The sequence below is a fragment of the Thalassophryne amazonica genome, chromosome 2 (genome assembly GCF_902500255.1).
Source record: "Thalassophryne amazonica chromosome 2, fThaAma1.1, whole genome shotgun sequence".
Lineage (NCBI taxonomy): Eukaryota > Metazoa > Chordata > Actinopteri > Batrachoidiformes > Batrachoididae > Thalassophryne > Thalassophryne amazonica.
The window spans coordinates 95,020,301-95,036,732 of NC_047104.1; the positions used below are offsets into that span (position 1 = coordinate 95,020,301).

General features: G+C 42.1%; 1 protein-coding gene across 1 annotated transcript in view; it reads right to left on the minus strand.

Annotated features, from left to right (window-relative positions):
- Nucleotides 1-16,432, minus strand: part of LOC117527473 (DNA-binding protein RFX7-like) — a 50,396-nt gene that overhangs the window by 30,413 nt on the left and 3,551 nt on the right. Inside the window, exon 2 of the mRNA XM_034189836.1 lies at nucleotides 15,019-15,052. Coding sequence (XP_034045727.1) covers nucleotides 15,019-15,052 — 34 coding nt within the window. The remainder of the gene's footprint in view (nucleotides 1-15,018; nucleotides 15,053-16,432) is intronic.

Here is a 16,432-nt window from a genome sequence, read left to right on the forward strand (position 1 = left end):
TCCAGACGTGATTAGAGGTGTTTTCAGTATCCAAGGTTTGGCAGAAAATGATTAATCTGCTACAAAATAATTATTTTATATACAGCGTCTGGAGCACAGAGCAGGTGGAATTGTGTGTGCAAGAGGGCAGCCGCTCCAAAAATAGTCTCTCAGGTCCTGCATAGCTGCCAGGCACTCGAATAATGGGCTTTTAGCAGCCTCATAAGCGCCACACACGCCTCTAAAATCCTCATTAGTCATTGTAGTAACTCACACACAAGCTGCCCCACGCTGTTGTTGCAAAATTTTGAACATCTTGAAATTAGTGCCACGCTCAGAGATGAGCCTCGTTAATCAAAGATAATGCCTCTAAAGCTGCGTTCACACCGGATGTGGCGCGAGCGACAGCAGCGACAGGTTGCCATGTAATCCCTATGGAAGGACGCGTTGTGGCGCCAAGCCATGCAGGGCGACGCGATGGACGCAAATGAAGCAACGCAAGTGAAGAAATTTTGAGCGATTGGCGCATTTGTGGCGCGATACTGCGTCGTATCACGTCGCGTTGCCCTCCTCCCTAAGTTGAAAAATCTGAACTTTTTGTCTTGTCACGCTGCGATGACCAATCAGGGACTGGATATGTAGTGACGTGGAGATGTCTGGAGTTTGACTGAGTTGGATGTGAACATGTCCGGTATCTGGTAGCCAGCCTGTGAGCAGGACTTATGTCCCTTTTGTCCTTTATTTCACAATTATGACAGAGTTTTGGGGAAGAGCGAGCAGCAGCCCCGCAGCAGGGGGAGCTGAGTTTTTTTTTTTTTTTTAACTGTTTACATGTGCACGCATGAACAGGACAGGAGGTCCTCAAACTGGGTCCTGCAGAGGTGGAAGGCCTGCTGAAAGTGGCCGTCATCCAGACGCAGCTCCTGCAGCAAATAATGATAATCCCCGAATTGGGAACGTCTCATGACGTTTGTCAGCTTTCCACAACAACTCGCTCCGTGTGATCAAGGTCCGTCATGTTGACTTGACTGACAACCGGAGCCGGCAAGCGGAATGGAAGCTCCTCCTATTTGATGACGCAATGGGGCAAATTTTCGCAGCGAAAGCACAGCGACACACCGGGCAATGGTGGCATCCAGTGTGAACGTAGCATAAGAGCCACCATTCTCCCATGAGAGTTGAATAAACCCTCTCGTAACAAAAAAAAAAAAAAAAAAAAAAAAAAAAATGCTGCGTGGCTCATTATTCAACCTTCATTTTTTGGTGGGACCAGGGCTTAACTCTGTGGCCATGCAGTGATGTTGGTGTGCGTGTGACCCTTTTAAAGTTCTTTCTCACATCTTAACCCTCTGGGGCCGACGCCATTGCAGACGATGGCGAAGACCAAGCTTTACCAAATTATAAATAACTTTTTAATGATATGAGATAGAAACGTACTTTTTTTTTTTGCTGAAAAGTTAACTCCGCGGACTTTTGAGCCAGCCATCAGCCATCTTTGTACTCCTCATAGAAGCTGTGTGATGACATGCACAATGTGAGTGTCCAATCGGAATTGGTTCACCGTCACATGGTTTTCCAAAATCCAATCGTAGGGCAGATATACCTCACGTGAAAAGCCAAAGATCGTTTTCAGGAGTGATATGTTCCTAGATGGCCCGTATGAATAGCCCCCTGGGTGCTTCAATGAGTGCATACTATTGGGCTCCAAATGCGCCCTGCGCCATTACGCACAGTGATCAGTGAAAGCAGACGGAGAGCCTCTGACGTCAATCTCACATGCTCAAACAAAGAGTGTGTAACTATCATGATTGCTCCACTAGTTTGCATGTGAATGTTACTGGATAACTTTTACCATGAAGACAAAAAAAGAAAAGAAAAAAAAAACGCATAGACCATTTTGCATATATTGTTCAAAATGTGCATTTGTGTTTATTGTTTGAACCTTTTTGTTGTACAGTCTTTCACACAAGACCTCAAATTACCTTTATAAAGAGTCAAAACAGTTGTTTATTATAGTTTACTGTGTGTTTTGAATAAATGTGTGTGGAAAATTATTTTCCACTTTTTTCTTTCTTATTTTTGATTGTAAACCTTTATTACACTTATAAAACACAACAAAAGCATATATATTATGAAAGCAAAGGTTGTCCTGAAAAAAAGAGACATAAAACTTGATTGTGGGATGCAGGGAGAGCTGTTAACAGCAATAATAAAACATTTACGCCAGGCGAGTGAACTGTCCAAAAAAATGCCCTCGGACCCCAGAGGGTTAATGTAATTTTCTGCTGGCACAGTGGCTTTTTCTGGATTAATTTGTCCCTCGATGAGTTCCACTTCTATATGCAATCATCAACCTCCAAACCAGCATTACGGTATGTGCAATTTCCTCCATGAATTGTGGGTCATTTGAGCGAAATTTTTCGACTCCATATTGTAAAGTTGGTCATAATTGTGGACTTTTCTGCCAAATGTATTTGATCCATGATTGAAATGTAATCAGCAGGTACACTGCAAAAACTATTAAAATTTGACGGGAGAGGAAGGAGTGAAACCGGAAAAGTGACAAATCACAGCTCTTTGCGGTCTCTGTCATTTAGCTACAGGGACGGTTCGCAGCCACGCAGAGGGCTCTGATCTAAAGCAGTTTGGTTTGCCTTATTACAGTGCAGGCAGCAAGCAGCATTTTGTTAATAATCGCCAGCCTTGAATAAAGGCCCGCCTTGTTTAGGTGCTGGGTCTGAACATGGTTTGAAAAAAATCTGAATAAACACCCAGGCTTTTAATCAAGGAAACTTTTCTTAAACTGGCTAATGTCAGTGCTGAACTTCATCTCATACATCTCTTTCTGGGCACGTCCAGACTGCTCTGTCTGGTACTTTTTTTTTAAACCTATATATTTATTGAGTTTCAACTTTTACGATAAAGCTGCAACACAAGTATAACACAAGTAACATAAATTACATTTTTGTGCCCTTTCGTGTGCCTCTATACATCTCTGCATCAATAATCATATTTGAATAATGCAAACAGCAGAAACAAACCAAGGCAAAAACATGGTGGTTAAGAGGTCCTCAAGTAAAATCTCATGATTCCATCCACGTGATATACAGCAATCTTACAAAGCTGTGGGTTAGGTGACTACCATTAAACAGAGGGTGTAAATGCCCACCTTAAGGTTCCTTCAATAGATGAGACAAGTCATTGTTCTTCATATATTGTACCTTTAAAGCTGTGCTTACACTGTGCAAGTTTTTCCCTTTTTCAGCCAATTTTTCACTCGTGCGAGAATTTTTTGGGATCGTGCCGAGTTTCAGCTTAATCGCGCGTCCTGCATCATGTAGTATACATGGAGTAACGAGCTGCGTTTAACCTCTCACAACCACCTCCCGATCGGCAATCATATGGTCGGATGAAAATCAAACCTGTTTGATATTCTGGTTGGCCGTCATGAGGGTTCCGCGCTGTTGAAGCAGCGCTACAAGTGTCTGTCGCACTGTGCATGTGCAAACACTAGAGAGAGCATAAACAGTGATCATCTCTTCAGGAGAGCAGCTTCTGTTTGTTTTTTCCCCCATTACTCTTCAACTCATTTAAAGTCTTTTATTTATTTATTTATTGCTAAAACTTTGATGTCTCCCATCAAGAGTTTTTGTAAAAATAAGAAATGTAAATAAAGTTTGAAAAAAAGGAAAAAAAAAAAAGCTCCTGTTTACGTTTTGCTTCTGGAAATATGAGTCCGACGTGTGGTTTTTGAACGTACAATGTGAGTAGTCAGATCGAATCAGAGCATCGGGTTGTACAGGGTGAGAACATTAATCGTGCGCTCTGAACTTTTACACCCTGCGGTTTTGTCGCACAGTTTGAGCTGGAGCCAAGTATGATTGAAAATATTGTACAGTGTCTGCCCAGCCTAAGAGTGTACTGTCCGGTACATTTAATGGGTTTTTAGTGGAAATACATTGCGATGGGGTTGGACGTTTTGTCCGATGTGAGCAAAAAAGCCATTATTCAAAATCCAATATATATGGTGTGTATTGCATGCAAAACTACAAAAACACTGGGACTTTTGCTGTTGTGCGATAAGTGCAAATATCTGGTTTATATGATGACCGTTTGGGTGAGTTTTACTATATTAGAGAGAGAGAGAGAGAGTCTTTTGTTTAGTTATTCATTCCAAAACACATCTTCACTGACAAGTAAATTATGAGATAAACATAATCTTATGAATAAAAATGTCAATTGAGATTGAGGGAAAAGGGTGCATTCAATTAAAAAAAAAAAAAAAAAAAAAAAATCAAGAAAAGAGTAAAGATTAATTCAGTTTCTTTATTTGTTTAATTTTTACATTTTGGGAAAGATGCATCTACTTATTTTTTCCTTTATAGGCCCTTTTAATGCATGTCCACAGAAAAGGAGGTCAGGACTAATGTGGCTCGTGGAGCACCAGTTAGTGATCCTGCTTCAGGTGCAGCTCAGCACTGGACTTAAAGCTGCTGCTTTCTGATAAACATCACACAAATCACATTAAGAAACACAATGTTTTGCAGGGGTTTTTTTTAAATGGCACTTTTGGATTTAGCAGCACAGATGTGTGGTGTGAGCAGGACTTATTGAAAAGGAATTTTAACAGATTGTGCAGTTTTAACTAAATCAACAGATCATATTAAGAGTGTTTCATGAAGAAATATATGTCGATGAGAGTCAAAAACTGTGTAGCAGATGTCTGATTCCAATGTCTGACACTTGTTGAACGCTGTGGCTGAATTGTGGACAGCAGCAGAAGGGAGTGTGACAGAGAGAAGTGACAAAAACAGTTCTTCTAAGAATGACTTTTGCTCTGGAGCAGACGACACTATGCCTTTCTGAAAATATCGTCAAATTAAAGAACAAAAAGAGAAAGAAAGAAAGAAAGAAAGAAAGAAAGAAAGAAAGAAAGAAAGAAAGAAAGAAAGAAAGAAAGAAAGAAAGAAAAGCAGAGTGCTGTGGCAACACAAAAAAATCAAATCGCTCACTGGAGACAAATTTTGGGAATGTAAGTCATAGTGAGTGCTGAGTGGCATATGTGCTGGGACACGCCCTGCAACCACAGAGAACTGGCCTGCCGTTTGTCCTGAACGTGTGCCAAAAAACAGCAGGAAGTACAGCCTTGTGCTACTTCATCTTTCAGCTGCAACTGTTCAAGGTCACCCGATGATTTATGATGTCACAGAAGAGGTTGGTGGTTATAATCCCAGAGGTACGCGCCGAGTGTCCTTCCAGTTTTAAAACAGACCACTATCTTTGACAAAACGTCACATTTACAGAGAATGACAACAATAGGTGTGACCAAAATAACTATGACTTTATACGAAGCAATGTGATGAAGACGAATGACATGTGATTTCATGCCATGGATGCTTAAAAGACTTTTCTGTTTTAAAGGCATGGTGACAAGTTGTGGGGGTAACCAGACTGTATTAACATGTAGACGACATAGCACATTATAAATAGGATATTACAGGACAACCAAAGTCCAGGCCAACATCCACTGACACACTGGCACAGCCCCGTATCAAGACGGGTCTCAGCTTTAAATTCTACCTTTGTGTCAATGTCAGAAGGGTGTAAATTCTCCTGGTCCAACTATACAAAGTCACACTGAAGAAGCAGCCTTGTGACCAGAGGGTTGTGGGCAGGGCGGGTGTTACCATTAATTAATGGTACTTGTACATGTTATATGTGCACCTTTATGTTTTAACATGTTAATCAAGATTCCTGGCATCTGTCCGTCTGCGGGACACGAGGTCTGTTAGAAAACTATCCGACCTTTTTATTTTTTGTAAAAACCATATGGATTTGCATCATGTGTGATTGCATCAGCCAAGCTTGAACCTTCGTGCGCATGCGTGAGTTTTTGCACGCCTGTCGGTTGCATCATTCGCCTGTGAGCAGGCTTTGTGTGAGCAGTGGTCCAACCCCCTCGTCGGATTTTTATTGTGAGTAAAATGTCTGAACGATTTGGAGCTTTGCTGCATCAAATTTTTCCAGAAACTGTGAGAGACAGCCAGGTGGACACCATTCGGAAAATTCAGATGGCTTTCAGGGACGATTTTATGGGGATCACACAGATTAAGGATTGTTACAGCCGGTTTAAAGACTGCCCACAGCGGCTGAGAACGGCGATCGACAGGCTGAAACGACCAGATCATTTCCAAAGTGAAGGCTGTGTTGATCCAGGACATCGTGTGACTACCACAGAAATGGCAGAAGACGTAGAAGACGTGGACATCACCACTTTTTCGGCACATTCCACTGTTACAGGGGTTTTTGTCATGGAAAGAGGAGCGGAGGAATGCGCCACAGAGCTGCGAATGGCGCGGGACAAAAGCACCTCCGTGTTGGTCTCACGGGACGGCTTTCAGATGGCTTTCGGTGGCTTTTCAGTCGTGTGACTATCCGAGAAATTGTGGATGAGCTGGACATGCCAGAACATGTCCTGTGAGGCGCTCATCACGGCGTTGCTTTGCGCCATGCGGCTCCGTCCCGACGCGCGAATTCCTCCGCTCCTCTTTCCATGACAAAAACTCCTTTAACAGTGGAATGTGCCGTTCATTTCCAAACTGAACGCTGTGTTGATCCGGGACGTCGTCTGACTACCAGAGAAATTGCAGAAGACGTGGACATCGGCACTTTTTCGGCACATTGAGACAGACGTGCAGAGGAATTTGCGCATTGGGACGGAGCCGCATGGCGCAAAGCAACGCCGTGATGAAGCATCACAGGACATGTTCTGGCATGTCCAGCTCATCCACAATTTCTCGGATAGTCACACGACTGAAAAGCCACCGAAAGCCATCTGAAAGCCGTCCTGTGAGACCAACACGGAGGTGCTTTTGTCCTGTGCCATTTGCGGCTCTGTGGCGCATTCCTCCGCTCCTCTTTCCATGACAAAAACTCCTGTAACAGTGGAATGTGCCGAAAAAGTGCTGATGTACACGTCTTCTGCCATTTCTGTGGTAGTCAGACGATGTCCCGGATCAACACAGCCTTCACTTTGGAAATGATCTGGTCGTTTCAGCCTGTCGATCGCCGCTCGGAGTGCGGCGCGCTCTCAGCCGCTGTGGGCGGTCTTTAAACCGGCTGTAACACTCCTTAATCTGTGTGATCCCCATAAAATCGTCCCTGAAAGCCATCTGAATTTTCCTAATGGTGTTCACCTGGCTGTCTCTCAGTTTCTGGAAAAATTTGATGCAGCAAAGCTCCAAATCGTTCAGACATTTTATTCGCAATAAAAATCCGATGAGGGAGGCGGACCACTGCTCACACAAAGCCTGCTCACAGGCAAATGACGCAACCGACAGGTGTGAAAAAACTCACGCATGCGCATGAAGGTTCAAGCTTGGCTGATGCAATCACACGTGATTCAAATCCATATGTTTTTTTTTTTAAATAAAAAGGTCCGATAGTTTTCTAACAGACCTCGTATGTAATTGAGCAGTAATTAAGTAGTCAATAAAGATTATAACTAATGATATTATTTGTATTGTCTCATTTAGAAGAGTGCAATAAATAAAAATGAAAAAGTCTATTTAAAAAAAAAAAAAAAAAAAAAAAAAGTATTTTAAACCAGCCCTAGTTGTAGATGCAAGCCTCTTCCAAAAGGTCAAAAATGTGGATGGAAATGATGAAGAACAACATGCGTTTTACCCTTGTTTATACCGCTAACGTTCCTTTGACCAAAGTCCTAAATCCCAAAATTGCACCCGGGGCACCACTCTGGGTTGTCATAGTTCATGCATTTATTTAAGCCACAAGCTCCCAGCAACGAACCAATGAACAAACCAAACAACCAATGAATGAAGATAGATTAGATTAGACTAGATAAAACAGAGAAACATATAGATAGGCTCATCGCTCACTTCCCTATCCTCTATCCTATGTTCTGGGTCTGGAGACGACCAGGTGGCATGCTGACAAGATACCCAAACAAAGAGCAGTGCAAAAGTGCAGTGGCTTTACCATGAGCCGCTCACAGATCTTGTTCTTTTTGTCACAACCCAAATTTCATGACCATAGTTAAATGGACTGCATTTATATAGCGCTTTTCCATCTACTTTGTGGTAAATAAGTATTTAATACACTGTAAATTTTGCAAGTTTTCCCACCTACAAAGAATGGAGAGGTCTGTAATTTTTATCGTAGGTACACTTCAATTCTGAGAGAATAAAAAAATCAGAAAATCGCATTGTATGTTTTTTAAATAATTAATTTGCATTTTATTGGATGAAATAAATATTTGATCACCTACCAATCAACAAGAATTCTGGCTCTCACAGACCTGTTAGTTTTTCTTTAAGAAGCCCTCTTATTCTGCACTCTTTACCTGTATTAACTGCACCTGTTTGAACTTGTTACCTGTATAAAATTTATTTATTTCCTCTAGGCTGGACTATTGTAATTCATTATTATCAGGTTGTCCTAAAAGTTCCCTAAAAAGCCTTCAGTTAATTCAAAATGCTGCAGCTAGAGTACTGACGGGGACTAGAAGGAGAGAGCATATCTCACCCATATTGGCCTCTCTTCATTGGCTTCCTGTTAATTCTAGAATAGAATTTAAAATTCTTCTTCTTACTTATAAGGTTTTGAATAATCAGGTCCCATCTTATCTTAGGGACCTCGTAGTACCATATTACCCCAATAGAGCGCTTCGCTCTCAGACTGCAGGCTTACTTGTAGTTCCTAGGGTTTGTAAGAGTAGAATGGGAGGCAGAGCCTTCAGCTTTCAGGCTCCTCTCCTGTGGAACCAGCTCCCAATTCAGATCAGGGAGACAGACACCCTCTCTACTTTTAAGATTAGGCTTAAAACTTTCCTTTTTGCTAAAGCTTATAGTTAGGGCTGGATCAGGTGACCCTGAACCATCCCTTAGTTATGCTGCTATAGACGTAGACTGCTGGGGGGTTCCCATGATGCACTGTTTCTTTTTCTTTTTGCTCTGTATGCACCACTCTGCATTTAATCATTAGTGATCGATCTCTGCTCCCCTCCACAGCATGTCTTTTTCCTGGTTCTCTCCCTCAGCCCCAACCAGTCCCAGCAGAAGACTGCCCCTCCCTGAGCCTGGTTCTGCTGGAGGTTTCTTCCTGTTAAAAGGGAGTTTTTCCTTCCCACTGTAGCCAAGTGCTTGCTCACAGGGGGTCGTTTTGACCGTTGGGGTTTTACATAATTATTGTATGGCCTTGCCTTACAATATAAAGCGCCTTGGGGCAACTGTTTGTTGTGATTTGGCGCTATATAAAAAAAAAAATTGATTGATTGATTGATAAAAGTCACCTGTCCACACACTCAATCAATCACACTCCAACCTGCCCACCATGGCCAAGACCAAAGAGATATACAACCCCTGGCAAAAATTATGGAATCACCGGCCTCGGAGGATGTTCATTCAGTTGTTTAATTTTGTAGAAAAAAAGCAGATCACAGACATGACACAAAACTAAAGTCATTTCAAATGGCAACTTTCTGGCTTTAAGAAACACTATAAGAAATCAGGAAAAATAATTGTGGCAGTCAGTAACGGTTACTTTTTAGACCAAGCAGAGGGAAAAAATATGGAATCACTCAATTCTGAGGAAAAAATTATGGAATCATGAAAAACAAAAGAACGCTCCAACACATCACTAGTATTTTGTTGCACCACCTCTGGCTTTTATAACAGCTTGCAGTCTCTGAGGCATGGACTTAATGAGTGACAAACAGTACTCTTCATCAATCTGGCTCCAACTTTCTCTGATTGCTGTTGCCAGATCAGCTTTGCAGGTTGGAGCCTTGTCATGGACCATTTTCTTCAACTTCCACCAAAGATTTCCAATTGGATTAAGATCCGGACTATTTGCAGACCATGACATTGACCCTATGTGTCTTTTTGCAAGGAATGTTTTCACAGTTTTTGCTCTATGGCAAGATGCATTATCTTAAAAAATGATTTCATCATCCTCAAACATCCTTTCAATTGATGGGATAAGAAAAGTGTCCAAAATATCAACATAAACTTGTGCATTTATTGATGATGTAATGACAGCCATCTCCCCAGTGCCTTTACCTGACATGCAGCCCCATATCATCAATGACTGTGGAAATTTACATGTTCTCTTCAGGCAGTCATCTTTATAAATCTCATTGGAACGGCACCAAACAAAGGTTCCAGCATCATCACCTTGCCCGATGCAGATTCGAGATTCATCACTGAATATGACTTTCATCCAGTCATCCACAGTCCACGATTGCTTTTCCTTAGCCCATTGTAACCTTGTTTTTTCTGTTTAGGTGTTAATGATGCCTTTCGTTTAGCTTTTCTGTATGTAAATCCCATTTCCTTTAGGCGGTTTCTGACAGTTCGGTCACAGACGTTGACTCCAGTTTCCTCCCATTCGTTCCTCATTTGTTTTGTTGTGCATTTTCGATTTTTGAGACATACTGCTTTAAGTTTTCTGTCTTGAAGCTTTGATGTCTTCCTTGGTCTACCAGTATGTTTGCATTTAACAACCTTCCCATGTTGTTTGTATTTGGTCCAGAGTTTAGACACAGCTGACTGTGAACAACCAACATCTTTTGCAATACTGCGTGATGATTTACCCTCTTTTAAGAGTCTGATAATCCTCTCCTTTGTTTCAATTGACATCTCTCGTGTTGGAGCCATGATTCATGTCAGTCCACTTGGTGCAACAGCTCTCCAAGGTGTGATCACTCCTTTTTAGATGCAGACTAACGAGCAGATCTGATTTGATGCAGGTGTTAGTTTTGGAGATGAAAAATTACAGGGTGATTCCATAATTTATTCCTCAGAATGGAGTGAGTCGATATTTTTTTCCCTCTGCTTGGTCTAAAAAAGTAACCGTTACTGACTGCCACAATTATTTTTCCTGATTTCTTATAGTGCTTCTTAAAGCCAGAAAGTTGCCATTTGAAATGACTTTAGTTTTGTGTCATGTCTGTGATCTGCTTTTTTTCTACAAAATTAAACAACTGAATGAACGTCCTCTGAGGCCGGTGATTCCATAATTATTGCCAGGGGTTGTATAAGGACACCAGGGACAAAACTGTAGACCTGCACAAAGCTGGGATGGGCTACAGGACAACAGGCGAGCAGCTTGGTGAGAAGACAACAACTGTTGACATAATCATTAGAAAATGGAAGAAACACAATATGACTGTCAATCTTCCTCAGTTTGGGGCTCCATGCAAGATCTCACCTCGCGGGGTAAGGATGATTCAGAGAAAGCCCAGAACTACACGGGAGGACCTGGTCAATGACCTCAAAAGAACTGGGACCACAGTGACAAAGATTACATTAGTACATGGGTTAAAGCAATAAATTTTCATCTGACTGAAATTTTTTCCTGGAAAAAAAATCAATGCCAGCAAATCCCTAAAATGTGGCATAGTGGGGCCACACACTCTTTTTTCCTCAATAAATACAATATACAAATCTATTCTAAATAGCCTCTAAGGAGAGAGAGACAACGCATAAAAATAATGCAAAACCTGAACATAAAGGTACATAAAAGGGTGGTGGGGGGTGGAGGTGTAGTCTTGATTCTAGGGGGTCTGTGGGTGCTCCTCCAGAACATTTTTTAAAAAGCAAGTCAAATTTTGTGTATTCTGGTGAATTTTAATGGGTATGAAGCCCTCTGAAACAAAGAAAACTCACTTCAAACTGTGAAGCTAAAAACACAGTACTGATTATGGGGGGTCTGCTAGAAAAGTATCGGACCTTTTTATTTTTTGCAAAAACCTGATGGATTTGAATCACGTGTGCTTGCATCAGCCAACCTTGAACCTTCATGCGCATGCGTGAATTTTTTCACACCTGTCGATTGCGTCATTTGCTGGTAAGCAGCCTTTGTGTGAGGACGTGCAGTGCGCTCGGCGGATTTTCATTGCAAGGAAAAAGACGGAACGACTGGAGCAGCGCAACTGCATCAAATTTTTCCAGAAACTGGGCGACAGCCAGGTGGAAACCATTTGAATGATTCAGACGGCTTTCGGTGACTTTTCAGTCGTGTGACTATCCGAGAAATTGTGGAAGAGATGGGCATGTCACAGCATGTCCTGTGAGACTTCAACACGGAGGCGCTTTTGCTCCGCCGTCAGCAGCTTTGTGCCGAAGCCTTCGGTTCGAATTTCACCGCCACTCTTTTCATGGCCAAATCTTCTGTCACAGTGGAATGTGCCGAAAAAGTGCTGATGTCCACCTCTTCCGCAATTTTTGGATAGTCAAACGACGGTCCCGCATCACCACAGCGTTCACTTTGGAAATGATCTGGTCATTTCAGCATGTTGATGGCCGACTGGAGCGCGGCTCACTCTCCACTGTTGTGCGGACGTCTTTAAACCGGTTGTACCGCTTCTTAATCTGTGTGATGCCCAAAGCATCGTCACCGAAAGCCGTCTTCACTGATTAAGCCCTTTTCTTCCAAGTGACTCATTCTCTGCTGCTGCCACCGTCTGTTAGCAGCATACATGTCAACCTATACGGATAGTCCGTGAATTATATGGATTTTTCTGAGTTTCAGAGTCATACGGATGTACAAATAAAGTCTTACGGATATTCAGGGTTTTCTGCTGTAAATTAATTTTTTTACTGTTGTTTTTCTTAACTCTGCAGACTTTCGGCCAGCCATCCACCATCTTTGTACTCCTCATAGAAGCTGTGTGATGACGTGCGCAATGTGAGCGTCCAATTGGAATTGGTTCACCGTCACATGGTTTTCTAATATCCAATCGTAGGGCAGAGCAGTCTCAGGTGGTAGGGCCAAAGATTGTTAGGAGCAGTGATCTGTTACTCTGTGAGTTCTTGTTTCTGTAAAAATAGAACAGCCATGTGACACTATATTTACGGGAAATATATTGAGTTTGTACAAAATACCTACAATGTACTTGTAGACATTGATTTTATTGACAGCAAGAAATTTTGCTGTGGAGCAAGAGGATTTAACTGTGGAGGACTTCCACCATAAAAGAGCCCATGGAGATCCCTGGTGTTAGTTATTAATATATGGACAAAACCCCAATTATGTGATACCGCTATGCGGTTGTGTGTACTGTAATAAAACTGATTTTGGTGCGATTTAGGAGGTTATAAGGATTTTGTGTTGATTTTATCACTTGGTTATACAGGTGGACCCTCAAAGGGGTTGACATGTATGTAGTAGCTGGGTGTCGGTCCTCCAGGCCACAGGTCCGACAGATAAACACCCCCCCCCGCTAGACAGGGAGGAGAAGGACCGTGGCTCATGGCAAGCAGTAAACAGAGCGGAGATGAAGGAAATTTCACACAGTCCCTTCCTCCGCAATCCATGCTGACATTGCTGCTGCTTTGATTAGCACAGAATGAGATGTTGCTTTGACGGTGAGAGTATCATATTTCAGACCCAAAACACGCATGACACAACGTGTGCGCGCGTATGTGTGGCTACATTTTCCAAATGACGGAAATCTGTCGTGGTGACGTAGAACTTTAACCCATGCATTAGTAACACATGATGTTGTCATGGGTTAAAATCCTGCAGGGCACGCAAGGTCCCCCTGCTCATGTCAGCACATGTCCAGGCCTGTTTGAAGTACATCAATGACCATCTAGATGACCCAGAGGAGGTATGGGAGAAGGTCAGGACAGGACGACTGCACCGTATTGTAGGGAGGATAGATGGGGTCATGTATGGCGAGTTTTTGGCAAACAACCTCCTTCCCTCAGTAAGAGCACTGAAGATAGGGACAATGACCTGACACACACAACCATGACAACTAAGGAGTGGCTTCGTAAGAAGCATGTCAAGGTCCTGGAGTGGCCTGGCCAGTCTCCAGACCTGAACTCAATAGAAAATTTTTGGAGGGAGCTGAAACTCAAAACCTGAAAGATCTGGAGAAGATCTGAATGGAGGAGTGGACCAAAATCCCTGCTGCAGTGTGTGCAAACTTGGTCAAGAACTACAGGAAACGTCTCACTTCAGGAATTGCAAACAAAGGCTTCTGTACCAAATATTAAGGTCTGTTTTTCTATTGTATCAAATACTTATTTCATGCAATAAAATGCAAAGTAATTATTTAAAAATCATACAAAGTGATTTTCTGTTTTTTTTTTTTTTTTTTTTTTAGATTCTGTCTCTCACAGTTGAAGTGTAGGTGGGAAAACTTGCAAAATCGACAGTGGAGCAAATACTTATTTGCCTCACTGGTATTCAAAGCTATTTACAGTAATGCCTTGCATTCACACACACACACACACACACACACACACACACACACACACACACACACACACACACACACACACACACACACACACACACACACACACACACACGTCAATGTGCTGCTATGCAAGGTGCTCACTACACACTGGGAGCAACTTGGGGATTAAGGACCTTGCCCAAGGGCACTTAGTGATTTTCTGTCCAGACGGGGGTTTGAACCAAAGACTCTCTGGTTTCAAGCCCACTGCTTAACCACAGACCAGGAGGATAGGAGTGAGGACAGGAGTGTAAAATCAACTGGTAAATAGAGAGCCTTGCCTTCTGGGTCAGCTCTTTCTTCACCACGATGGTCCGGTACCCTGCCCACAGGACCTCAGATCTGGCACCCCAGGCATGCAGATCCCCACTCATGACCAAAATTCTAAGACACTTCAACACCTCCACTTGAGGCAATAACTCTCCCCCGACAGTAAGTATGCTCCTTCGGCTTCTCCGGGACTTGGGGTCACCACAGCTGAGCCAAGGTAGATCTAAATGTTGCTTTGGCACAAGTTTTATGTTGGTTGTTCTTCCTGATGCAACTCCATATTACATGGAGAATGGGCAGGGTGGTCTTGAACTGGGAACCTACTGCTCTGAAAACAAGCTCACTAACCTCTTGACCACCTCACTGTCAACTCTCCCCTGACAATAATGACAACAATAATAAGAATAATAATAAACAAACATGATTTTAACCAACAGCATCTGTTAAAACTGTTCTGTTAAAGTTCCACTAAACATGTTAAAAACTTCAGCAGTACTCACCAGAATGCTCTCCACTTTAGATTGTACAGATTTGCTGGAAAATATGACATAATAAAAATTAGTAAGAAGCTGGTGTAACATGATCACTTGTGCCTAAAGTGTATTTATTTATAAAGCAGTGGAATGTTTGGTATGAGACAACCCTCCCTTCCAAACCTCTCAGGTCATGTTCCCTCCACCAAGAACACGGGCCGTCCGTCATAAGACAGATAGGCACTAACAACATTGTCCGATACCTAATATTCAAACCCAATTCAGTCATAGACACCAAGTCACCCCTTTTTTAATTTCACAAATTTTATTTTAAGCAATCAAATTGTCATATAGGTTTATTTTGCAGAGTTTACATGGTGTTTCATTGTGAACTGCTCATGATTCGACTGAAAGACGGGAAAAAAGCACAGAAATTCACATCTTTTCTATTGATTGTGTTAGAAATGAGCAATAAAACACTGAAATAAAAACAACTCATTTTGTGTTCATGCTTGAAATGATCTGCTGCTTATGAGTACAAGATACATAGAAGAAGTACAAGCAGAGCACTCAGAAAGGCCGGACGTAAACCAGTTTAATTATTACTTCTCCTGCCCATCAGATCACTGTGACGTCATATCAGGCAGGAAGGAGAAAGCAAGACACATATTTTGATTGGACAGCGAAAATGAAGACAGGGTCAATCCTATAACTTCCATTCCTCCTCTGATGGTTAATTGCGGTATCGATGACAACGATTTTGAGGAAATCAATGACCGTGATTGCACTTGAATCTCAACTAGATTTACTTTTAAAGCAAAGCTTAAATTTGAATTTAGTTTAAGATGATTTAAATGCCACTTGGACTTTAATTTCAACTGTGAGATAAATAAAATTATTTTCTGTTGTCTTTATGAAAATGGTCACTGATTTCTAAGCATCATTTTTAGTTGAAGTAAGTCTTCTATAGACCCTGAGGATCATCAGGTTGGTGCTTATCCCCAGACACCATACAACTCCCCCTAGGTGGGACGTCAGTCCGATGCAGGTCACTTTGCCAGCCAAAGCCAGTACCCATTTACAGCTGGGTGGACTGGGATGATGCAGATAAAGAATCTTGTTCAAGGACACAGATATGTAGAATGAGGAATCACGTGGAATCAAACCATGGTCTATACATTGGTAGTCAAACTCCTATCCCACAGAGCCACATGCATCGCATCTTTGGTGGGTGTATACATTATTTAATCAATCTAATTTTACTTAGCAATAAAACTGCCTTTCCCCATTCTTGTTACTGTGGTAACTCGTGGCACAAATACACACTGGCTTCATCTATAGAGGAAGTAATTTTGGATGTCATTTTCACAGTTTTGTTCCAACATGTCTGGATTTGTTCATATGGAGAAGACTGGTCCAGCAGTGGGAGTGAAGGAGGTAT